At 44.6% G+C, this 24,322-nt stretch overlaps 1 protein-coding gene across 2 annotated transcripts; it reads left to right on the plus strand.

Moving 5' to 3' along the window:
- The first annotated feature begins 9,126 nt into the window (after positions 1-9,126).
- RBM47 (RNA binding motif protein 47) lies at positions 9,127-16,186 on the plus strand. 2 transcript variants are annotated; one of them, XM_010006101.1, is made up of 4 exons: positions 9,127-10,285; positions 11,754-11,960; positions 15,334-15,536; positions 15,935-16,186. In XM_010006101.1, the coding sequence occupies exons 1-4, from the start codon at positions 9,157-9,159 to the stop codon at positions 16,184-16,186; spliced, it is 1,791 nt and encodes a 596-aa protein (XP_010004403.1). In that variant the 5' UTR covers positions 9,127-9,156. The 2 variants fall into 2 exon arrangements, with proteins under 2 accessions (XP_010004403.1, XP_010004402.1); XM_010006100.1 differs by lacking the exon at positions 11,754-11,960 and having other exon boundaries at positions 9,157-10,285.
- The last annotated feature ends 8,136 nt before the right edge of the window (positions 16,187-24,322 follow it).

Consider the following 24,322-nt stretch of genomic DNA (forward strand, 5'->3'; position numbering starts at 1 on the left):
GTGTTAGCTGGTGATGTTGCACCAAAGACCTTGCCAGTGTCTGAAAGAACAGAGAGAGCTTTTTAATTACATGAACGTGGTTAATCTAACAGAACTGTAAAACACGTCCTTTTTGCTCATCAAGACAAGGCCATATGACTGTCTATCAATAGCTGGTTGTAATGGCAGTTTGATTATTTTTCCATGGGTTTCTCATATACATCTGCATTGTATAACCAAGATTAGATAATGTGTTGAATAAAAAGAAATAAAGTTAACAAAGGAGGAGTCATTTTGCTACTCCTTTTAATAATTTCTATTCAATTCTGCATTTCAGCTCCATTTATTGCTGAAGAAATGATACTGAATCATATGTTGCTTGTCTTCTTTCTTCAGCTTTTAATTAAAAAAAAAAAAATCCCAGTTAAGGTCAGCAAAAGGTGAATTTCAAATGACATCTGTCTCAAAGTCCACTCCTTTTCTGAAGCACACAGAAATTTCTTTTCCAAACCCTAGATATTTCCAACTAAACTATAATTTAAGTAAACTTAGATTGTCTTGAATTAACCCAGCACAGTAATGGTGCCTCCTGAGAGAGTCCCTGCCTTGGTTAAACATTTTTTTAGATTTATAATATTAACCCTGGGCACGGGTAACGAGTGCAGGAAATCTCTTCCTTGTACCTGTAAACCTTGTTTCTCAATTTCAATTTGAGGTTCAAAGGTTTGTACAAACTTCTTAGATCAGAGGTCAGGTACAAATTGCTGCACTTTGCAGCTCCTTTCTGCCGATATGACAGAATTTCACAGCAAAGACGACTGCCTTTCATCCCCCTCTCCTCTGCACACGGGCAATGCCAGGCAGTTAAAAGCATGATATGTACAAGTCAGCCATTGGTACCTGAGTTTAATAAATAACTAGCTGGATTTCAGTGGTGCAAGGTGCATATTATAAAAGGGGTCAAATGTCAGTGCACAAAGGGAAAAAAAAAAACCCACAAAAAAAAAACCACCAACCAGAAAACAACACCCATCCACTGACTAAGCCAAATGCTGTAAGTTTAATGTACGTTCAGCAGCAAACAGTCACATCCCAACTGTCGTTTGCTTTATGCTGATCTTCATTCCTGTGACCTGAGGGGAAGTGAACACGTTAGGCCACTTTCAGCTTTCCCTGAAATCTCTGCCTCCTGCTGAAAGCAGAGCTGCAGGCTGGGCACCCCGTTGTTGCAGTGTTCACGTGGTGAAAGCAAAGCTGAGAATGTTGCAATAGAAATAGTGCATAAGATTAGGGAGGGCTGAAAAGTCTAAAGCTGTTTTTGTGTTATAAAATAGACTAAGAGAGCAGACTTTGTGTGAACAGGCAGGATGTGTTATGTTTCACTCTGGAATCTCTAGAAGAGTTAGCTGAGAAATTTAGATTCCAAAGGCTGAAAAGGGAACTGTAGTTTATGAACATTTTTAGATAGTCTTGGTTGTACTGTAGGATGGAAGATGTTATTGTAATGTTTACTTAGACAGACAGATAAGAGTTTTCTGCATTATAATAACAAAGAAAAATCACAAGCACGTGCATGCATATCCCTGCTTCATGGAGTTCAGCAAAGCCCTTTCACAGACATTTTCAATTATCAATTAAATCACCGTGTTCATATATAAGATTTTTCTTCGAAGAGGCAAGAAATGAAATAAGCAAATGTCTTATCTTTCCTGTGTAATAATTAACAGATGAGTCTAGTGATGGTTTTGGTTTTTGGTTGCAAATGATCGTTTTTCCTGTCTTTCTTGCGGCAAAAGCTTTCAAGCTCCTATTCCACACTGAATGAAACACTTGTTCCTTTCCTAGAAAGAATGTTTTTTAAAGCAGACAGTTAATGAGGAGGACACACTTATCTGTGCCAGCATCTCTGCAGAGAACACTGTTTAATTGCATTTGTGGTTAAAAAAAGGCAGCAAAAAGTTTCCCATCAAGTACAGCTCATCTGGAATGGAAAATGGTTGTTACATACTGAGTGACTACATTGCACTTTATTTATATGTCACACATTTTCCTGCCTGACTGTGGTAATAATAGACTTTGTTGACTAAATTGAAATACAGGGGTTTGGGTAGAAGAGAAGAGTTGTGTTGTTTCCTGATTTGGAAAGCTGATAAGAACGATTACACAAACCATCTCTCATCTTCTCAGCTTTCCTCAACATGTGGCTTCAATATCCTGCAGGATAGTAACTTCAAGCCTCAGCCCGTGACCAGTGTCCTATAGGAATGGCTGAGAGTTATAGAATTATTTTGAGTTAAACTGGGTAAAATACAGAGCTGGGGCAAATGATACAAAATATGGGTTACACAACTTGTTGGGACAAAGTTCTAAATATAATGCAAAGTGCATTATAAAATAAAGGAGATTGGGTTTCACTTACCCAAAGTTTCTTCAGAAGTGGTTTAAGCTGTGATGGCTGGTTTGGTGCTACAGTAGCTTAAAAAGCACTCAAGAAATACACGTTGTATTGATAGAATTCACATTGCAGAAGCAGGGGAGATATGACTACACTGGTAGGATGCTCTAGGTTTTGGTGGAGCTTTGTCACATTTAAAAACTTTTTCATTAGCTTTGCTTCATTCTCACGATTAGAAAAATATATATACTTGTACACAATTTTCACTTGTGATCATCAAAAAGTAATGGCAGCAATTAAAGCCCCAGGCTCAGGAAAGTTTTGTCAGTTTTTTATTTGAGTTATAACTATTGAGAAATTATTTTGCTTGAATAGTATTTTTGCAGTTTCTAGGCCAGGAGGACAGATTGTTGAGGGACCTCCATCCTGAGAATGTTCAGTGCTGGGCACTGGTAGTGCTTATGAATAATTGAAATTGAACCTTTGACAGCTTTTGCAGGACACTCCAAATGCCTTAGAATCATGCAGAGAGGATTGGCAACAGAAGAGACAGGAAGTTTGCACAATACAAGGTGACTTTATTTTGTAGGGGAGTAATAATTTCAGCTCAGTTTTTAAAATTGTATATAAAATTACTTTGAGGTAAGATTAATATGGCTAAGAGAACTGGTGTAATATGTCTAAGATAATTACATCTGTGATTGATATTGCCCTTAATGATAGTGATGAAAATAAGAAGTATAAGCTTCAAATCCTGGTTTTAAATTGTAGCCAGTTGTTGCCCTTATAAATTCAGTGTTCAATTATCGGATTAGCACTCAAGTTTTAACCTGAGGAATTCCAAGATGTTAATATACAGGATAATTTCAGGTGTCTTCTTCCTAAAAAGGAGCAAGAAGTAAAATAACAGATTTGTAATACTTATTTTTACAGTTTTTTAAGCCAAATTCAGTGCTTTTGATGTGTGCCTGGAGGGCTTACCCCATTCCTGCAAGACTTTAAAGGCAGGAGTTTCAGTAGTGCTAATCAGTGTCTTAAATACAACCCCATGGAAGCCATCAGACTATTACAATTGATACCAAGGGAGAGTGGGGCTAGATGCTGAATACTGTTGGAGATGAACAAGTTTGGTTGACTTAATTCAAGCACATGCATGATAAGAATATGTAGTGCTTTAGTCATACTGGCAGCAGGATACCTTGCACGGCAGACAGACATGTCATCAATAACTAGTGCTGATCAGATCCATGAGATTACTCTTCCCAGCTGCTCATCACAAGCTGTTCATCAAGTCTCTTGCCAGCAGATGTTCCTTCCCCTTCAGGTCTGCCGATGCAGTTCCCCTTTTTTCTCCATACAGTTTTGCCAAAATGACAGAGATGAGGAAAATCCACGTTTTCAAAGTGTCTAAATTAGCTTGGGACAACTTCTTCACCCAGTTCAGCTACAGGTAAAGCAATGTGCCTGACACACTGCAGACATTGTCATGGCCTGTTGGCTTCAAGAATTGCTTTTTTTGGTTAAAAGTCTGAAGGGATCATCCATCCCTAGTAACCTTCCCTTTTCTGTGTGAAAGACTTTCAGAAAAGGTCCCTAGCCAAAAAGCCATGCTGAAATGCTGCACTGTGCCTTGCACTGACCCTCCACAAGATTCAGCTTCAGGCATTTGCATTTAATTAGTGACAGCAGGTCTCTGGGGAACCAGGGAACCAACCTGTCGTCCAACTCCTTTGATACTGAACTATACATTAATTAGGAGGTGGGCAGAGTCTTTGCATGGATTTTTCACCAAAGATTGGACCCTTTCTTCACCGCACCAGCTGCCTGCCTGGCCTCTGTCTGCACTGTGCATGGAGGGGAGCCAAGAACCCTGCTTCCAGCAGGATGTCCCCTGAGCCGACTGCAAACAAAGGGCAACGCCTTCTGCTAGGGAAGCACATGGGATGGCAGCAAGCACTTGTGGGTGCACTGGCTATGTTAGGCATGTTCATAAAAGAGGTGAGGCTTTCTAGTTCACCATTAGTTTGGGCAGGAGCACCTTGCAGATCAGGTCATTGCCCTGGCTGTGGCTGCAGGATTGCAAGGCTGGCCCCAGGCCCTGCAATCAGGCACTCCGTGGCTCAGGGTGCATAACAGCCCCAAAGACACCAACCTTGGTCAGCTCATTTATGCAAATAAAATGGAGGAAAGAAGCGAAGGTCTTGCCAAGAAAAAGAAAATTGTTGTATAATTATAGTGTAGTTATCTTTAAAAGGAAAGGTAGCTGGCATGTGACACCTGAAGCAACGCTCGAGCTGCTGCCTTATGTCGCAATGACGTGGCCCCTACATTTTCTCTTCAGCAGATTAATCTGTAAACAGGCAAACTGAGTTTTCAGCAAGAGCCTTTCCGTGGCTATCTGATGTTTGTGATAAAAGTTACACAGTTGATCTTAGAAAACTGCTCTTTTTGTTATATACATTTTATGTATCTAAAGTGGCCATGAGAAAAAAATCAGCTTTGAAATATAAAGGGCTTTAATGGCAGCCATGGTCCCAGAGCTGCTGCTCAACATCAAGCAGCAGGATTACCATTTGCCCTTATTATTTCACCTAAAAAACTATGAAGGGCACAACCAGTAGCTGCTATTTCCCTCTGTCAACAGGGTGTATTTAGTTAAAATTTCAGTGACTGACCTTCCCCCTGCAGCAGCTGTGTCTTACAGTGCAAAGCTGAGGCAGTTTCTTGAAGCAGGAGGGTGGCTGGCAGACCAGACAGCTCAGCAGGAGTTTGTACAGCCCCAGGTCTGCAGCTGGGGCATGGGTGTCCCTGTCCCCTCCTCACCCCTTATCGCAGAGCCAGCAGGTCTCCCTGGACTCTCCGGCACCTGTGCCCGTGCTATGTGACTGCTGTGTCACCCGCAGAAGGACACATGATGCCACTAAAACTGTGTAACACAAAACTGGAGGGATGGAGTAAGCACAAACATAAACAACCCCATTTTACAGGTGCACGTGAGTGGAGTGGACACGCGGTTACTGCCACAAGGACATGGGCTGTGTCCCTGTGTATGTAAAAGCCTGTATTACCACACCAGGATCAACAGAGGAGCAGATGTCTGCATAACTTCACAGAGCTCTGCCCAGTGCTGGACAAGCCCAGGGATAAGATGCTATGTGGTCTGTGGGCACTGCTTTCTTACCAGGGCCCTGAGCTGCCCTTGCCCTGGCACAAGAGGCATCAGCCCTGCATTGTTGTCAATCAAGGTGTGATACTGCTATTTAGTAAAAGATCTGCCTCAATTCATCAGCCTGCTTTAGGTCAGCCATTGTCAACACAGTAAGTTTCCTATTTAATGTTCTGAGCTGTGAGGAGAAAAAGACAGGATAAAAAGGAAGTAAGAAATGTTCAGGGCAAGAACTATTTGCAGTCGCCCTACTGGCAGTGGGGAAGGAGTTCTGCAAGGAAGAGGAAGTGACATTTCAATGGTTTCAGTGAAACATGTACATCTGAGAATTCACCTGCAGGAGGGAGAGTCTTTGGAGCAGAGAGGCAGAACTGCAGGACTCACAAGCCTGGCTCCTGGTTGGCTGGCAGGTGTTAGCATCCATCTAACGTGGCATTGAACAATCAAGTAGGCTTTACCTTTTTCTGAGAAGAAAAGAAGCCAGTCTTGTTTCAGTCCTGGTAATTAGTAATTTAAAATTTAGTTCTATCTCTCAATTATAATCTTTCTCATAAAGATTATTATTTCTCATTAAAAATAATTAACAAATTTTTTTATCAGTTTCTCTTCTATGAATCTTTGTCATTGGGATCAGGTGTACCTTCCTCTTCAGAGACTAGAAATCAAGCGCTTATATTTCACAAGACACAACATTTTAATGTAGCTTTAATTTTTACCTCTTCTAGCATTAATCATGCTTGGTGGATGTACTGAAATCAGTCTGGATTGAAGGCTACTAAACCTACAGTATTAGCTCATGGCTTGTGTGCAGCCACAACATGATAGCAAGTTTTCATGACTCATTTACTGAAAAATGCACAAGTACGGTTGAACACCTTGAAAACAGGCATTTTTGAAAACTATTTTTTTTAATGCTTGCTTTTTGAACATGACACACTTTTATTCTGTTGGCAGCCCATTTTGTAAGGCAGTAACCACAGGAGGGGAGAGCTCTCAGACCAGACACACCCATGCTTTTCCTCATCTCAACTTTGTGAAGGCATTGATTGTGTCATGTGGCAATGAATGTTGTTAAGTGTATATTTAGATACACCAAGTAGGACTACATGGGCTCTATAATGAACACATTTATCATTGATCTTGATTCCAAAAAAACTACATGAGGATACATGCAGTTTAGGTTCACAAAGAAATTGTAATTATTCACGGTCACAAATGGTGTGTGGTAGAGTTTGCAGCAAAGTGGCCATCAGCACTTAGCAACAGCTTCAAGTACGACTTCCAGTACTAGAAATCATCCTGCTGGTGCAATGCAAAGCGCTGTAGAACACGCCAGTTCCTGGACCACTGAATTACCAGCTGGTTTCTGGTGGGCAGGTGAGGGTTTGCTCCATCTGTCTTCTCTCCATAGTCGCGATGTCCAACTGTAGCTTTCTAGACTATAGTCCTTGCGACTAATAGCAGAACAGAGAGACTTTTCTTTTTCAAATTGGCCTAAAGCTGATGGTAATAACTCATTTCTAAACTTAACCAAAGCTGGGACGATGAATAGTTCACTTGCCAACAGGTGGCCCATGTAAAGGTAACGATTATACCACAGCAAAGTATTTGTTTAACAACCTTTACTTTCATTCAAGGAAAGGTGAAGTCACATTTTTAAGAAGAAATTGTCATATGAAAATGTTTTTCTCTGCCTTAGTTTGTTAAGATGTGTCAAATAATTTCCAAGAGTAAAATGAAAATGTTTGACACATTAAAAATGGGGAACATTTGAATCTGAGACAAACATGTTTATCAAGAACATTCAAAGCCAGAAGCTATCAAAACTGATGTACTTCCATGAAAAAACTTGCTTCAAAGGAATTATGTTTTCTGAAGTATTGCCTGAGCATCATAATCACTATTACTGCCCTCTGTCTTCCCTGCCTCCTTCTCTGCTCACCATACTTTTAAATTAAAATGGCTCAGGCTGTGTGTAACACTTATAACAAACACATCTAGGAGCTGAACCAGGTACAGTGGTGGTTGCCCTGGCTGATGCCCCAGCATCTCTGGGTACAGACCATCACAATTTTGGGGAGCTCAGGAGCTTTACTTAAAAAAAATCTGAGGTCCTAAGGTTACTAGAATTTTAATTTGGTTTGTAAACCATACAAATCAGACTTGAGTAGGTATGTTTTGTGCCCATATATCTGTGGATTTGGGCCTACTGTACTAGTGAAAGATCTGCCTGAATGGTAACCAATGAACTGACAATGGCCAAATTGTTGTAACAAAGGGTATATATCAGAGTCCTTCTCAGATAGAGAGGAAACCTGTGTCCCACTGAATAACACAACTTCATAAAATAAATACATCTGGCTGAAGCTTTGTGCCCCCCACCCTCCCACCTCCTCTTTTTTTTTTTTTTTAAGATAAGCCCATCAGACCCAGAGTGAGAGCATTTGTTACCGTGGTTTGCAGTTCCCTGCTGGAGTCAGTGGTTTCTGACAGTTCTATCAACAAACTGGTCATGAATGCAAATCATTGCAAATAAATTGCTGGATGATGCAAATGCTGATTGAGTTGTAAAAAACAATGAAGAGGAGCTGATGGTCAACAAATTAACTACTCTCAGAGTCCCAAAGTGTCTTATATAATTGTGCTCAGAGAGGAAGCCCTCCGTGTCTTACATTTGTGGTCATTGGCATAGTTATATCCTCTTGCAGATCTGCATATCCCAACCTCTGCTGTGTTCAAATGCAGGATGAATTTCTGAGATTTGCCTTCCCCTTGATGGCTTGCAGGGCTGTGTTGGCCACTTGCTCTAAAGCAAGACACCTGTCATAAGGGAGTCATTCTCTTCGGCTTTTGTGAAGTCCTGTTGTAATAATAGAAGAGACAAACACATCAGACATTGTATCACAAGCAGTGGGCAATTCAGCAGCTTGCCAGATCACCCTTTGCACAACAGAACAAGAATTGGTCCCCACGATGATAAAGTGTGTTTATTATTTCCTACTCGACAGTTACTGTGAAGGCCTGGAGGAGTGAGGGGTTGTTATCAGATAGAAACCATGCTTTGTGCTTCTCATGCATTTGCCATCTTTCACTGTGGAGTATGGCACCTGGTGCTTGCACTGCTCAGGAGTAGATGGATTAACTGAGGAATGGCTGAGAGGGAGAAGAGAGCTCTGGAGGTGGGAATCACTGGCTTCATGGCTGCATCTTCCCATTCTCAATCCAGTGTCAGCTTCTCCCTACCCTTTCAAAGGGGAGGCAAGGCTCCCTAGAGTCTTAAGGTTTTGAGGTGCTTGGTGGCATCCATTCATGTGACTTCAGCCTCCTGTGGCAGCAGCTCTGGGTACTGGGATGGTACAGGTCCTCAACTGCTCTTCTCAAAGAGGGGCTGTGCCTACATCCAGGATGTGCTCTGCCTGCAGTATCAATGTTCAGGCTGGTGTGGCTCATTCATCTGCTTTTCTGCAGCCTTAGTCCTGGTTTTTAACATGAACTTGCAGAACAATTACAAGAAGATGAAAGAGAGGGGTGGGATTCTGGTGGTAGCTAACAGCGTGTAACAAATGTCCGCCTTCCTTTGTCCAGGCTTTACCAAGCTGTGAATGAGTTTGACACCATGACAGCTGAGGACTCCACTGCAAGGATGAGCAACGATTCCTCCAACGTGGCTACCACAAAAGTTCCCGAAGGTGTTGCTGGTGCACCCAACGAGGCAGCTTTGCTGGCCCTCATGGAGCGCACTGGATACAGCATGATCCAAGAAAATGGGCAACGCAAGTACGGTGGCCCTCCTCCTGGCTGGGAGGGCCTTCACCCTCCTCGTGGCTGTGAAGTCTTTGTGGGCAAAATTCCCCGCGATGTCTACGAAGATGAGCTTGTCCCCGTGTTTGAGTCCGTGGGCCGCATCTACGAAATGCGCTTGATGATGGACTTTGATGGGAAGAACCGCGGCTACGCCTTCGTGATGTACACACAGAAGCACGAGGCAAAGCGCGCTGTCAGGGAGCTGAACAACTACGAGATCCGTCCCGGCAGGCTGCTGGGTGTGTGCTGCAGCGTGGATAACTGCCGGCTCTTCATCGGGGGCATTCCCAAGATGAAGAAGAGAGAGGAGATCCTGGAAGAGATCGCCAAGGTGACGGAAGGCGTGCTGGACGTCATCGTGTATGCCAGTGCTGCAGACAAGATGAAGAACAGAGGCTTCGCCTTTGTGGAGTATGAGAGCCATCGAGCAGCTGCAATGGCCAGGAGGAAACTCATGCCAGGAAGAATCCAGCTGTGGGGACATCAAATTGCAGTTGACTGGGCAGAACCAGAGATAGATGTGGATGAAGATGTCATGGAGACTGTTAAAATCCTCTATGTGAGGAATTTAATGATTGAGACTACTGAGGACACCATTAAAAAGGTCTTTGGGCAGTTTAACCCTGGCTGTGTAGAGCGGGTGAAAAAAATACGTGATTACGCCTTTGTGCACTTTACAACCAGGGAAGATGCCATTCACGCCATGAACAACCTTAATGGTGTTGAACTGGAAGGCTCGTGCCTGGAGGTTACCTTGGCCAAGCCAGTAGACAAGGAGCAATACACTCGCTACCAGAAAGCAGCAAAAGGAGGGGCTGCAGCAACACCTGAAGTAGCTCAGCAACCTAATTATGTTTACTCTTGTGATCCGTACACACTAGCGTATTATGGATATCCATACAATGCCTTGATCGGGCCCAACAGAGATTACTTTGTGAAAGGTTAGTAAGCATAATTAGGGGATGTGATGGGCAGGTTTGATCTCAGGCTGGTGCAACCCAAGGTCTGCTTGAGCCGAAGGACCGCTGGTGTTATGCACTTTCCTCTTAAACACTCTTTTAATAGGTCTTTTTGCTATATTTCTGTTCAGTCTCATTTTAATGTATGACAATACAGTGGATGTATCTATAAATAATTGCTAAAAGTACAGGCTAATATGAAGGAGGCATTAACAATACGGTTCAGAATGAACTAATGGACAAAGCACAGGATGGGGACAAGAGGAATCTGGTTTTTATGAGTGCTGTACTAGTACTGAGCAAGTCCAAGGACTCCAGCTTCTGATGTCTCCTTCCAAAGAGCTGAATCCAAAGGATTAGGGATTGTGACAGAGTGCTCCCTTTGCCTTCTCCTGGAGGCGTGGGTACAGTGACCTGGTCATCCAAAGGGATGGATATCAGGGAAAGCCTCAGCTGGGAGCTTTCCAGGTGTCATTTGCCCTCCACATTAAAATGGCAGTAGTGCTGTGTCCTTTTAAAGTCTTTTGAGAATTATGAGTGCAAAGTATTTCTTTTATTATCTATACTTTAATTAGTTACTGATTACAGTCATTAAGAATTACCCAAAAAACAGTTACTCATAAAAAGCCTTAGCAGGTATAACTGGTGTTATAAATATAATTATCCTGTACTCACAGGAATTAGATTTTCCTGAAATCGAATATGTATTTCCATATAAGAGGCAGTTTAGGGTGAATATATTCTTAAGGCACCCACATAGACCAAGAAATATTTTCAACCCTAGCTGATCAAGAATTTAAGCTTCTCCTCAATTTCCAGATTTGTACTTGCAATGAATGGACATTCTGAATATCCAATTAGACCATCAAGGAGTACATTAATTCCACAGTGTCCAAAGTACTGTCATAATGTGCTTGGAGTCAGTAGGATAAATAAAGGCAATATTTTTGGGGATGGGGTATATAATTATTACTAACAAAATAGCAGAGAAAACAAAGAACACCAGTAATATACAATGGTAGGACAAAGATGGTTAAAGGCCAGATACAACTTTGGGCCAGTGGGGTAGGGTCTCATTGTGGCCAGCTTGAAAGGCTGAGTCTGCTCTGCAGAGCAGCTGAGAGCAGAAGCTGTTTTTCCTGCTCAGAAATCACCCTGCAGGAGCCCCTCTCTCTGGTGTGTGCATTAAACCCGCAACACTGGCCAGGAGAGTTTCATCAGTATAAATAAGCAGATAATGTATGGCCAGAAACAGCAACAACAAAACTTACACAGGCTTACTGAGTGCTTCTAAGGCCAAATTCTTCTTTTTCCTAAGCCAGGTCAAACTAACTTCACCAACCTCATTTCTAAGCACATGCCTCCTGATCTCAGCCTGGAGCCCTTTGTTCTCCTCACAGGGCTGCTGCTCTCCATTACTCACCATCCTATTCTCTGTTGTTACCATAAGCAGGCAGCATACGAGGCAGAGGGCGAGGTGCAGCTGGCAACAGAGCCCCAGGCCCCAGGGGCTCCTACCTGGGGGGATACTCCGCTGGCCGTGGCATCTACAGCAGGTACCACGAAGGCAAAGGAAAGCAGCAAGAGAAAGGATACGAGCTGGTACCCAACTTGGAGTTACCTGCGGTCAACCCAGTGGCCATTAAGCCTGGAGCAGGTTAGTATGCACAGTGAGGGGAGGAAAGCAGAGATGGTGGGAGAACCCTTGGTCCTGGCTCCAAGTCAGGCATATGGGGACACCTCCAGGGCCAGTCCATGGATGCAGCAGTGGGGACAGCCCCAGGGCTGGGGCTCAGTGGTCCCCTGTGCCAGATGACTCCTGGCCCTGGCTCACCTTTTTGCAAACAAGAGACATGCAGTGGGGCAGGGGATGTGAACATCCAGGAGTCCTTCAGGCCAAATAAAAAAAGGGCTGAAGCAGTGTCCAGCCCTCCTGTCCCCTTTTGCACCTACTTAAGTGCACAGCAGACTTTCCTTTCTGTCTACTCAGGTACACTAGAACATGGTGCAATCTTCCTGTCTTTTAATTTCTTCAACGCTAATTTCACCATGGGAGATTCCCACCCCAGATTTCCAGCCAGGTCAGAGCTCTCCCCTGTTTAGTCCATATTTCTCCAATGCTACAAGGCTGGGAAAAGGACCTGGGGCTTTCCTATTGCAGGGAAGTCCCTGGCTGAAGCAAGCTCCTCTGTCACCATCAGTGGCATGGGAAAGGAGCAATGCAGGGAGCCCTTGGGGTCGCGCTTGCAGCAATGCAGTGCTTACAGGAGAGCTCTCAGCTCTGCTGGGCTGTGGGGACCTGGCCCAAGAGCCACGACCAAGGCAGGGATCACCACTTTCTGCCACATCCTCAGCTGAGTGTCCAGCCCTTGCCCTTCCCAGGTGAACGGGACGAAGGCTGAAGCCCTGCAGTTCCTCAAGATCCTGTTTGGAAAGATTTTCATTCGGAAAAGCAGCCTGAGGAAGAAGATCCTTGCATGTTACGGGGGCAAGCTCACTTGCAGAAGTCCTCAGGTCTTCTCTCCATTCCTCTCTCTAAGTAAATTGTAACTGCAGGACCTAAGCGGTGTTTAGTAATACAGTTGAAGTGGTTTCCCCAGACATGCTTGCTCCATGCTGTCGGTGGAAACTACAGCTTGCATCTCATGAAGGCTTTGAAGAATTATTTGTAACAGCTGAATGAGACAATGTGAGGAGAGGTCTAGAGGCAACAGTAAGATGTTAGAGCCATTTCCAAAGGAAGATCAGACTTCCTGAGAAAACTACCCACTCACAATCAGAAAATATTACCTCTAGGTGTGTTTTTAAAGATACTTCAGGAATTCCAGGTATTACTAAAGGATGCTTGAAACGCACACCTTTTACTGGTAATTCATTCAACTGCCAAACAAAAGCCTGAAGTTCAAGTCGAAATATTTCTAGACTTGAAGCACACAAAGATTCAGATTTCTTCATCACGTCTTCCCCTCTCCTATGGTTCCAGCACAGCCTCTGAGCACACAAGGACCTGGTCTGTTTTCCCCATCCAGGTCAGATAATCTAGTAAGAGGTACCACATGCAAGACTTAGCTCTGTTATTAAAACAGTATGACTCTCAGAGCACATTACCAGAACAGACTTTAGAACAACCTTAAAAGCTTATTTCTTTGCAAGTGGTTAGAAAATTCCTGAGATATCATCCCAGTACCCCAGCTACTTGTTACTGCTTTTCTGCCAGAAGTTATGGCAGAAGTTATGGAGCATGTGAGCTTTCTGCTTTGCCTCGGTGAGGAATTATCCAGGTTATTTAAACCAGTGATAAAACTGGTTTGAGCTGACCAGATGGACTTGGTGTAGAAGGAGAACTGGAAAAGCTCATGGGTGGAGGTCTCTGCTTGAGGAAACAGTGGTAGTCCACTGGCAGTGGAAACATCTCTGCCTGAAAGATACCTGATCAGATCCCTTTTTCAGTTTCCAGATAAAAACAAGAGTACTGCTTGCTGGGAGCTGTCCTTCCCACAGGCAGAATTGCACATTTCACCATTGTGAATTTTCATCCCAGTGAAAGAAACCCATGTCCATATTTGGCTTAGTTTCTGTCTTACTGGCTGCAACTCCCATAGATGCCAACATCACCTATTAGTCCACCATTTATTGATTACTGTCTTTTCCTTGTGAACCTCATTACTGAATGCCTCACAAGCTCAGTGCTCAATTGTGCAATATGAGGCAACTATGGAAATCATGGCATCATAGAACAGCTTGGGCTGGAAGGGACCTTTAAAGATCATCTACCTCCAACTCCCCTGTCATGGGAGAGTCCAATCTAAATCTACCTTCTTTCAGTTTAAAACTTACTCCTTGTCCTATCACTACAGGCCCCACTGAAAAGCCTGTGCCCATCTTTCTTACAAGCTCCCTTTAAGGAAGGCCACAATAAGGTCTCCCCGGAGCCTTCTCTTCTCCAGGGTCTCAACCCCAACTCTCTCAGGCCTTTCTTCACAGGAGAGGTGCTCCATCCCTCTGATCATTTTCACATGCCTCTTCTGGACCTACTCCAACAGGTCCATGTCTTTCTTATGCTGAGGACTCTAGAGCTGAATGCAGTGCTCCATGTGGGGTCTCACCAGAGCTTACCATGCGCCTTTTGTTGCAGCTCAGGATGCAATTGGCCTTCTGGGCTGTGAGTGCACACTGCCAGCTCAAGTCCAATTATTGTGATTACTGGGAATGTTCAGCAAAGCACATTTCTTCCCTAAGCAGTGCCATGAAACTCACCATCTCTGAACACCATCATTCTGACTGGAGGGTTTTCCCTTTGTCTGCAAGACCATAGCTCTAATTATTTTGCTTTGTCCAATTTTGGCATGAGGAAGAATGCTCTAAAGAGTAATTTTTAAATTTTTTAAAAATGTATTTGTGTGTGTGTGTCGTTAAATAGATTGATCCTGTAGCAGAGAGATGGGATAAAATATATTTAGGCCAAGTTAGTCCTTGGAAATCCAAAATAGTAAATGAACTGGTATTTTGCAGGGTTGGCCAAAGGACACCATATAGACTGGACCAGCTGCTCCCTGCAACTTCTACCATGCAAACTACACTTTTCTTTCCCGGAGCAGCTCTGCCTATGGCAGCCACAGGTCCCTTGATCTCAACAGCTGGAGCAGGGACCCCACAAGGGGGACAGTACACACTCCCACCTGTCCCTGTGCTTAGGACACACTTCTGGCCAGAGGACAGAACACCAGTGGTCAGAAGGAGCTGTGTAAATCCAGGTCACAGTTCCCAATTCCCAGAAGGGCTCTAGCCCTGGGATACCCGTGCCAGGAGCGTGGAGGGGAATGCTAGGCAGAGCAGGCAGCAATGAGCCCACCACTGTGCTCCCAGGCATGGGGAGGACAGAAGTGGTCCAGGTTCTCCACTGGCACGCCAGCTACCTGCACACCAGCTCTGCTGTAGCAGAGCCAGTGTAGCCAGGTGGGAGGGCTCTTTGAATGAGGTCCCAGAACCCACCTTCTCCCAACGCACCTGGTGTGTCTGGTCTCTCCTAGTGGCCATCCCTGCCATCAGTGCCCAGTACTCCATGTTTCAGGCTGCACCACCAGCCAAGATGATGGAAGATGGCAAAATCCACACTGTCGAGCACATCATCAACCCTATAGCCGTCCAGCAGGATGCAGCTAGTCCAGCAGCTGCTGCAGCAGCCGCGGCTGCAGCTGTGATACCAGCTGTCTCTACGCCTCCCCCTTTCCAGGTGAGTTCAGCGCTTAAGTCCTGCTTCCCATACATCCTGCTTCCCATGCGACCTGCTCTGCATACCCAGGGTGGGGGGAAGGCCTGGCCTCTTGCCCTGTTCCCATTCAGGAGATGCTGTCGCAGATGTTACAGTGCCCAGCAGCCCTGCAGTTCATCTGACCTGTCTTGGGCATTTGCAGTTTGGACAGCTGCTCTTGCCCTGTGGCAGACCCAAATCTGGGAGGGGGAGAACAGCCCCCCACGATGGCATGACTTTCATTCACCAGGGCACGTGCTGCCTGCTCCCCCGTTGTCACTTCCCCTTCTAGGGGGTTTGCCTTTCAGAGGGAGGCTGCAGGACACTACAGCAAATCAAGCACCATTTTGGAGGGTCTGACCCTGACGCTCTCCTTCCAGGGCCGCCCCATCCCGCCGGTGTACACCATGGCTCCCAACATGCAGCGGATTCCCGCCGCTGGGATTTACGGGACAAGTTACGTGCCGTTCGCAGCACCCGCGGCCGCGACGGCGACGATAGCCACGCTACAGAAGAACGCAGCTGCTGCCGCTGCCGCCGCCGCCTACGGGGGGTACGCCGGCTACATCCCCCAGGCATTCCCAGCCGCCACCATCCAGGTCCCCATCCATGATGTCTACCAGACGTACTGAGACTGTCGGCAGAGGAGAGCGGCGGAGAAACACACACACACACTGAAGGAACACTTTACTATTTATGAAGAAAGCACCGGCTGCGAAAGAGTAAACGTTTGGGCCTGGTAAACTGATGCAGAAAGTGAAGAATGTCATAGAAAAACGTGTTTGAAATATTTTCTACGCTTGAAGTTTTCACTAACTTTTTTTAGGCTATTTTTAAAATTTAACATGCCTATATTCATACATTTCTAAAGGACCTCGATGCATCTTGCCCACTGCTGACATGCATTTATATGCATCCTAGGGGGGTTGCATAGGGTCTTTTTTTTTTTTTTTTAGCAGTTATATTTTCAATATATTTGTGGTATGAAGGTTATTTTTTAGTAACTTCTGCACTCCAGAGATGTCTATTTTGTAGTGCCTTTAATAATATATCAGCTATATATTAAAAAGCACACCTGAGCAGCTAGGGAAAGTTTTAACAATGTATTTTGAAGAATATATTCAATATTTAAAGAATATATACTTTAGAAATGTTTTTTAAAAAAAGAAAAAAACAACAAGTATCTTATTTAAAAATTATACTGGAAAGTGCAATTTGAAAAATGTGCAAGACCTCTGCATTTTTGTGCCGGCAATAATACAATCTGCTTGTTCTTATTTGATATCAGAAGTAACTAATATGGAGAGAGAAAAAAAAAGCCACCTCACACAAATCTCTTTGTGGTGTGATTTGCAGGCTTGTGTTAAGTAAAGGAAAGGCTCTGAGTTTTCCTTAACAACTGGATTTCCTATTTATTGAAGCTACTTGTAGTTGAAGCACACGCAGAAATGAGTAGCTGATGTTTTGCGCGGGGTGTCTTGACTTAGATCTTCATCCAGTATAAAGCTTAGGCTCTTTTTCAATGTTCCTTATTTTATTCTTTGAAGTATATGTTGTAGTGACTGAGAATGTACGCTGCTCTCGCCGAGAGGATGCACAGCATTACTTGCCCATTTCTCCATCATGTTCCACGAGAAATTTCTGAGGTACTAGGGGTGGTAGTGATACTGGAATTAGCGAAACGGGCCTAGCCTCCCTCCCGGCCTCCCTTCCACCTTTAATTCCCCTTCTCCTCAACTGGAGTTGTACATGCACATCAGGGGTGGGAGCAATTAGACCCAACAATTTTAAGACATAGAACTTGTAAATATATCTTTTAATATACATTTTTAAAGTCGTTTTATGTTGCAAATTTACATGGTATGTGGTTTGCCACAAAACAAAAACCTTTTATTGCAATGTTATAAAAAAGTTTGTTTTATTAAGAAGTAAATATATTATTGCAGTGTTTTGTGGCCTGTTCAAAGGCTTTTATTTAGTAGTGTGGTGAATGTAAAACGTGGTAAAAAGATAAAGAAATATCTTGCCTATTGTATGAAGTGCATCAGCCCTGCAAACGCAGCTCTGGTGACACGAGGTGCAAAGCAGGGACTGAGTAAACAATGTTGCTTTACTTTTTGTGGTAGAAGTACCAACTGAAGGGGTTGTGTATTGAAAATATTTTGACAACTGAACCACTTCCAGCCCACGTCCAGCTCAGTTAAGTGACATTCTAATACACTTTTTTTCCTTGCCTCAAAATGGAGCAGTTGTTTTCCAGGTGCTCTTGCTCAGACAAGCTGGGCTCTCCTTACACCTCTGGACCCGCTAGCCAAAGCACTGTGAGGAGGTTAACCATTAGGTTGGACTCTGCCCCTCCACGCCCCTTGCTGGGAGGCTTTTATTGTCTGTCCCTGCACTTCTGAAAGCACATCTAGACCTTTCCCCCGAGGCCTGCCAGTCGCAGGGCCAGAGGAGGTGATGTTGGCACAGCCCCGAGGGGGAGGCCAGCGCTGCCTCCTCCAGCCAAGCCCTTGCACGGCTCTACACTAAATGCTGCCGTAGCTCCACAGGCCCTGCATAAATACCCCTGGGGCTGGGGAAAGGCAGTCTAATGGTTTGGGTCTCTGCCAACCCTTCACCAGCCCCATGCCGCCACTGACCTACCGAGGAGGGATGACGGGTGATGGCTCCTTTCCCACTTATCTTTTCCCCACCAGCAGAATGAGGGTCCTCCTGCACACAGAGGTGGCAGAGAGAGAAAGGAGCCAAAGAGGGCAAACCCTGAGGAGCACCAGGCCACTGATGGGTGCTGCCTGCACTGGGGCAGGAACAGACAGGACCCAGGAACACAGGTGGGATGCAGGGATGCAGGCAGGATGCAGGCAGCTGGGTTGTTCTGAGCCTCCCTGGCCCATGCCTTTCACACTTGCTTCTAAACCATTTCATGTACACTACTACTGAGGTAAGTCTGATAACTTGAAATGTGAACATCTTTAGGTTAAGAACAAACTATTCAAAGAAAAAAAAAGACAAAAAAAAGACAAAACTAGTGTGCCTTATTCTCATAAGAGCTGATATTTTACGTGTTTTATTGTATCTCTGTTCTCTGTACTGTCAGAAGCCTCTGAGTTTATTTAGTTCTTGCTCCATTTACGGTACATTTCTAGGATGTAGTGAATAAAGCATTATTTAAAAACCGAGACTATTATTTCATTGCAACATCCCAGGGCCAGGTCTACTCTCTCTGCCAAGGGCTGTGCTCCTCTCTGAGCGGGGCAGATGGTGTTTCAAGGAGAAGAGTGTGGCACCAGAGCTGGCATCCCCACAGGCTTCTGCAGGGAGCTGTCCCACTGGCTCCCCCGTCCCACCACTGGCAGAGGACAGTGCTCTCCCCAGCAGGTGTAATGGGCATCTCCCCATTCTTCCAGCAGCCGCTGATCAGCCTAAACCTCTTCTCACATGCAGTTTAAAGTCAGTGCCTGGATGTGGATGGAAGAACTGAAACTGGCCTCTCTCCACGCTTTCCATCCACTCAGCACACAAACCCTCTGTAACCCTGCTGCATGTCCCTGCTGCAGGGCAGAAGAAGCGCTGTGAACTGGCATGTGGTTTTCATCTCAGCATATTCCACCTTTCAAATGCACAAAAAGATAAGCTGCACCTCTGGGCAGTATTTGCAGTCCTCCAGAAGCCCTGGCTGTTCCCTTGGTGTAAGTCCACCCAAAGAAAATGTGCTGCAAATACCAAGCCTGGGAAGAAGAGCAGTGTGAAGGAGCAGAGGTAAACAGAGGCAGAGCAGACAGAAGGGAGGGGTAGCCATGAAGGCAGGGACTAGTACTTGAGTACTAAGTAGTCCCAAGAGATGAAGACCAGAATGCATTCTGCACAAGCCTTTATGTCCCTCATAGGAAAGCAAAAGTGTCTGCAACTTCCTATCGCTAGCACCATCTCCCATAATGCAATTAGGACAAGGCACTTTCTTTACGTTTCCTGAATAATATTAACCATGGGAGGTTTCCTTAGTCTTTTTTTGGGGGGGTCAAGGAAATGGAAATAAAACTTTTTATTATTATTTTTGTAGGATTTGGGGATGGGGGGAGAGACACTTAATTCTGCCTGTTTCCCTGTATAAATATTGCAGGTGTGGTTTTGTGTGTCCCAGCAATCATTTCCACTACCAGGGAAATCTGTCTTGCCCAGGGAATGGGTAATAAATGTGACACTAAAGTAGCTTTCAAAGACATAGGACTTCACCTGTCAGAGGAATCACTGAGTCACACAAGAAGACTTATATCTTCTCCACAATTATTTACTGACTCTTCCACTCAGCAGAGGTCCACCTACGTTTACTTGGATGAGAAAGAAAGCAGCCCAAACCCCTTACGGGTGTTCCAAGGTGAGCCCTGCCTTTCACAGAAAGCAACTTCTTCCATGTGAGCTGGAGAACTGTACCACACTGAAATTTGTTTATGCTTCTTTCCTCTAAATTAATCTATACAGCTTTTTCTAAACAGACACTTTACTAAATAATTTTTCTCTTTTCCTAGACTGACTTCAGTTTGGTAAGATCTTAATTAATGATTAACCCATCGTGAGGTTCAAATATGCAAGTCATTCTCAGGATATTAACATAAACAACACCAGAGAAATGCAATTGTGCTTTCAAGATGACCTTGCTGCCTTGGGAATGTCAGGAGCTCTGTTGAGACCTTGGGCACTGTGACAACATACTGCCAAGTCAATCCTATTCCCTTTCTAGACTTCTTTCTTGATGATCCTGAAGAGCAGATATTCACCTCCTTGGCTGGTATTGACCTAGATCACTAAAAAACAGCTTTGACTTTCTTTAGGAAACACCACCCATTAACACGACTATTATACAGCTACTACATAAACAGGTTAACATGAAATTCAAGTGGATAAATACCACTTTGATATTGCATCACCACATTTATATAAGCACTAGAGGTCAAAGTATACACAAAATGCATTTTTGATACATTTAGAAAGGTGCATTTAGTACCCCATCTTCTTCTCTGTGGTTGGTGTTACACCACTAATGTCTCTGGTCTGGCTGGGTCCTTAGCACCTACCAAACTCTCTCCTCCTCCTATGCCTATCAGACACAAAACCAACCCATCATGCTGACCTGTAAAATAAATAAACCCCAGACCTACTTCATAACAGGAGAAACTGCCTCTGCTATGAATCTAAAAGCCAGCAAAGTCAAGTTTTATGCTTCAGTGTGTCAACTAAATGCTGATTTACACTTGACTGGGTTTCAGGGCCAAGTCCTGCCTGGCAACAAAACAGTTGGAGGGGTGTTGTACAGAGGCTGGTTTGTGGCATCAAGTCCTTCCCTGCTGGCACAAAGGCAGGCTGTGCCATGCAATTACAGCTGTTCAAGATGCCAAAGAGCAAACAGACCATGGAAATTTTTAGAAATTTGGTACTATGTACTTCCATATGAAGTGTTTCCTGTCAAGCTGATGAGTTGGAGATTGTATTTTTTTTCAGCCAGAAGGCCAGGACTAAAATTCATTGGTTTCCTAATCAAAAAAAAGCATAAGCACTGCCTTGCAATCCTTGCTTAGGGAAAACTGCAGATCCTACATGTGGGAGGTGAGCAGTGAAGGGCTGTCTCCACTAGAAAACTTTCTGGAGAATAATGCTCACATGTGCTCAGGTTTGTCCCACATGCACCAAATGGCCACGTCTTCCCACGATGGTGACGTGTCCATCTAAACAGGCTGTGCTGGGCAATGCATGGCAGGCTCTGGAGCTTCACCTCCATGCACCTGGGGCTCCCCATGGTCACCTTTCCCCTGGACATTCATAGTGGCAAGATCACAAACTCTGCTCGGGCTGTGGATCTGTGCCCACCCTGACTGTTCCTGTACTTCTACGTGCCACTGGTTTGTAGTGTGGTCACCAATCTGAAGCTGTGCCACATTTAATGGTCTGGTTGCCTGTGGTTGCAGTTTTACTGAGGCATTATATGGTTTCATTCAATTTTTTTCCCTCCTTCCAAACACACGCAATTTTTGCCAGGCAGGCTGCACTTTGAGCCCGTCCTTCTGAGTTTGCAGTGTCACTGAAGATCTGTGTCAGCTCAGCCACTGCCTGTAATCTGTGTGCTGGTGGGAAGTGAGAAGCCACAGGTAAGCCCAGAAGATCTTACAGAAGCATGAAAAACCCCTGCAAACAGCCTACACAAGCCAGCAGAGTGACCTCAAGCTAACCAGTGAGATGTATTTGTATTGGTCAGAGGCAACTCAGCATGTGCTTAGAGCAGGTCCTTTGTTCTAAGCAATAACAGCCACTTCTCACCCATGTGACACAGCAGAGCACTGCAGCCTGAGAGGGCTGTGGCACAGCCACACCCCATGCAGACATACCTCCTCCTGCAGTGTCCTAGCAATGCTGTTGGCCATCCCCTGATGCCATGGTGCTGCAGCAGGCCCTGGAGAACACCCAAAGGCCCTCATGTTACAGATGAGCCCCAACAAGTATGAGGTGAAATACATCAGGCTTGGCATACACGTCAAAAATGAAAGATGGGGAAGAGCATTTTGTCTGACTTGGACTTGCAGCTGCAGTCATAAGGTGTTTGATGATGTACCAGAGGAGACATCATCCAGACCGACGAGGAAACTGCGATGGTGAGGTGGCATCCTGAGGCCCTGGCATGTGGAAATATGAAGATGTGTGTCAGCCTGTTGAAGGGAATAAATTGTTTTGTGTCCTTAATTTGGACAGAGAACTCTCCCCACTGGAGGTCCCTTCCCCTTGAGGTGTGCAGAGCAGGTCTGCCCTACTTGATGCACCTAGCCATGTTCAGGGTTTTTCCCCACTACTGGCTTGTCAAACTCAGGACAGCAGCTGCATAACTTAGGCAACACTCACAAAAGGCAGAAAAATACCTGTATCTGCCTTGTCTGCTTTTCCCTCTTGTGCACGGAGAGGGCAGCGATACGAGCACTTCAGCTCCGCACCCCTCTTTCCTCCTACCCCCTCTGAAGGGAGATACACAGAGGAGAGGGGCTGGCCTTGCTTCTGCTGACAGGTACTGCATTCTCCTTCAAGCCAGTCCTCCCCAGAGCACACACAGGGGAGGAGAGCAGGCTGGAAATGGAAAACATTTCCAGGGTGATCCCCCAGCCCTGTGCCTGCCCTCACAGACAGTGAGGACATTGAGCATAGCTGACCTAGGTGAGACCTCCCACTCCATCCCAATCATGGTTTTGGGTTTTTTTCCTCCAATCATATATATTTTTTCATCCCAAGGATATTTTTTCTCAGGACTTTGCAAAACAGAAACAAATGGGGAAAAAAATTCTGTCAGTTTCTTTGGGTCTGACAGCTTATTTCTCTTTTGCCAAGGAATATACTGAATATGACATATAGCAAAGCTGATTCTCTCCAAGAGATGGAAATAGCCAAATACATATATGCCAAGTAACTGAAAATAAAATTATGTTTATGCATGTGATATTGAAGTAAGGGAGATGCTTTTTTAAATGGCTCTGATGCCTTGTCAGAAAAGTGACCACTATCATCAAGACCAGTGAGATCACAGACATTATTACCATAGGCATTAAAGGTGTAATACTAAGTGCATCTGAGCTTCAAGAAAAGGTTCCTTCATCCCCATATGCACTTACTCCCTTCTAAATTTCACTTTATTGACACCTTGACCCCATCCTAGCAGCATGCATGGTTTTTTGAGACACTGTGATTGTTGAGTTAGAAGCTATTTTCTCCCACATTTTTGCTTTTGTACACATTCTTCTCAGTTTGTTACTTTTCAGTTTGGGACTAGGACAGCACTGAGGTCTTAAAGGATTAAGTTTAAGAATAATAAATGCTGATTTAAATTTTTAAAAAATCCACTCCCTGAGAAAGCAAACTTCCTTGTCTTTCTGTGGCGTCTTTGTGAGCGATAGGAGGGGAGGGAGAATATGGAAATGTACAGCACTTGGCACTGGGCACACCTCAAACTTGTTTTTCAACATTTTACAACCAGTTCTGGCCATGTGATCTACATGGAAAGATAAACTGAGACATTTAATCCTTCTTTTTTTTTCACCACAAGGAAGTGAATATTATGTGGTTGTGATCATTAAATTACAGTAAATTATTTGCCCACAAAAGGAAAGAAAAAAAAAAAAAAAGTAGCCTAAAACAGGGAAGATGGGGACAGGGCAGCAGCTTGTGACCCAATACCCTTCCCTAGCTTGAAAACTGTGAGCTTCACTATTTCACCCTGGCTATGGCATTTAGGGACACATCAACTCATTGCAGGTGAGGATCTCCCAACACTTGGTTTTGCAACCAGAGTATGAATACAAAATTACTACAAGTTAAAGCAGTTGGAGTTAAAGCAGCAGCAATTAACCTACAAGATGTTAGGAAGTTATTTAACACCTTATTACTCTAGAAAGCAGCAAAGTTAACAACTTTTGCTTTACCTCCAGAATACGATCAACTTTTGAAATTAAGGCTGGGTGCCCAGTAAGCCAGGCACTCTGGTGTACTGGGACAGGAAAGCCAACTCAGCCCAACCAGCAGCATGGAGCTGCCACCACCCTGGACAGGGAACACACCGTTTTATGGCAGCATGAATCACATCTCTGGCAGAGAGGCCAGAGTGACCTTGGCACCTCCCTCCTCTTGAAGCATCACTGGAGACCAGGATGCAGTCTCCCCCACACCTCTTGAGACATTTTAGGTGAGGTTATATGAGTGGGAGAGTATCACTGGTGAGGCAACAGTTAGTCAGCATT

Source organism: Chaetura pelagica, unplaced genomic scaffold (genome assembly GCF_000747805.2).
Source record: "Chaetura pelagica isolate M959 unplaced genomic scaffold, ChaPel_1.0 scaffold189, whole genome shotgun sequence".
Taxonomy (NCBI): Eukaryota; Metazoa; Chordata; class Aves; order Apodiformes; family Apodidae; genus Chaetura; species Chaetura pelagica.

What these genes read in the sequence shown, in the direction of transcription:
- RBM47 (XM_010006101.1), top strand. Translation starts at nt 9,157, where the DNA reads ATGACAGCTGAGGACTCCACTGCAAGGATGAGCAACGATTCCTCCAAC. An exon ending in GGCCATTAAGCCTGGAGCAG is followed by an intron (nt 11,961 to 15,333) that starts GTTAGTATGCAC and finishes GGTCTCTCCTAG; the next exon opens with TGGCCATCCCTGCCATCAGT. An exon ending in CTACGCCTCCCCCTTTCCAG is followed by an intron (nt 15,537 to 15,934) that starts GTGAGTTCAGCG and finishes CTCTCCTTCCAG; the next exon opens with GGCCGCCCCATCCCGCCGGT.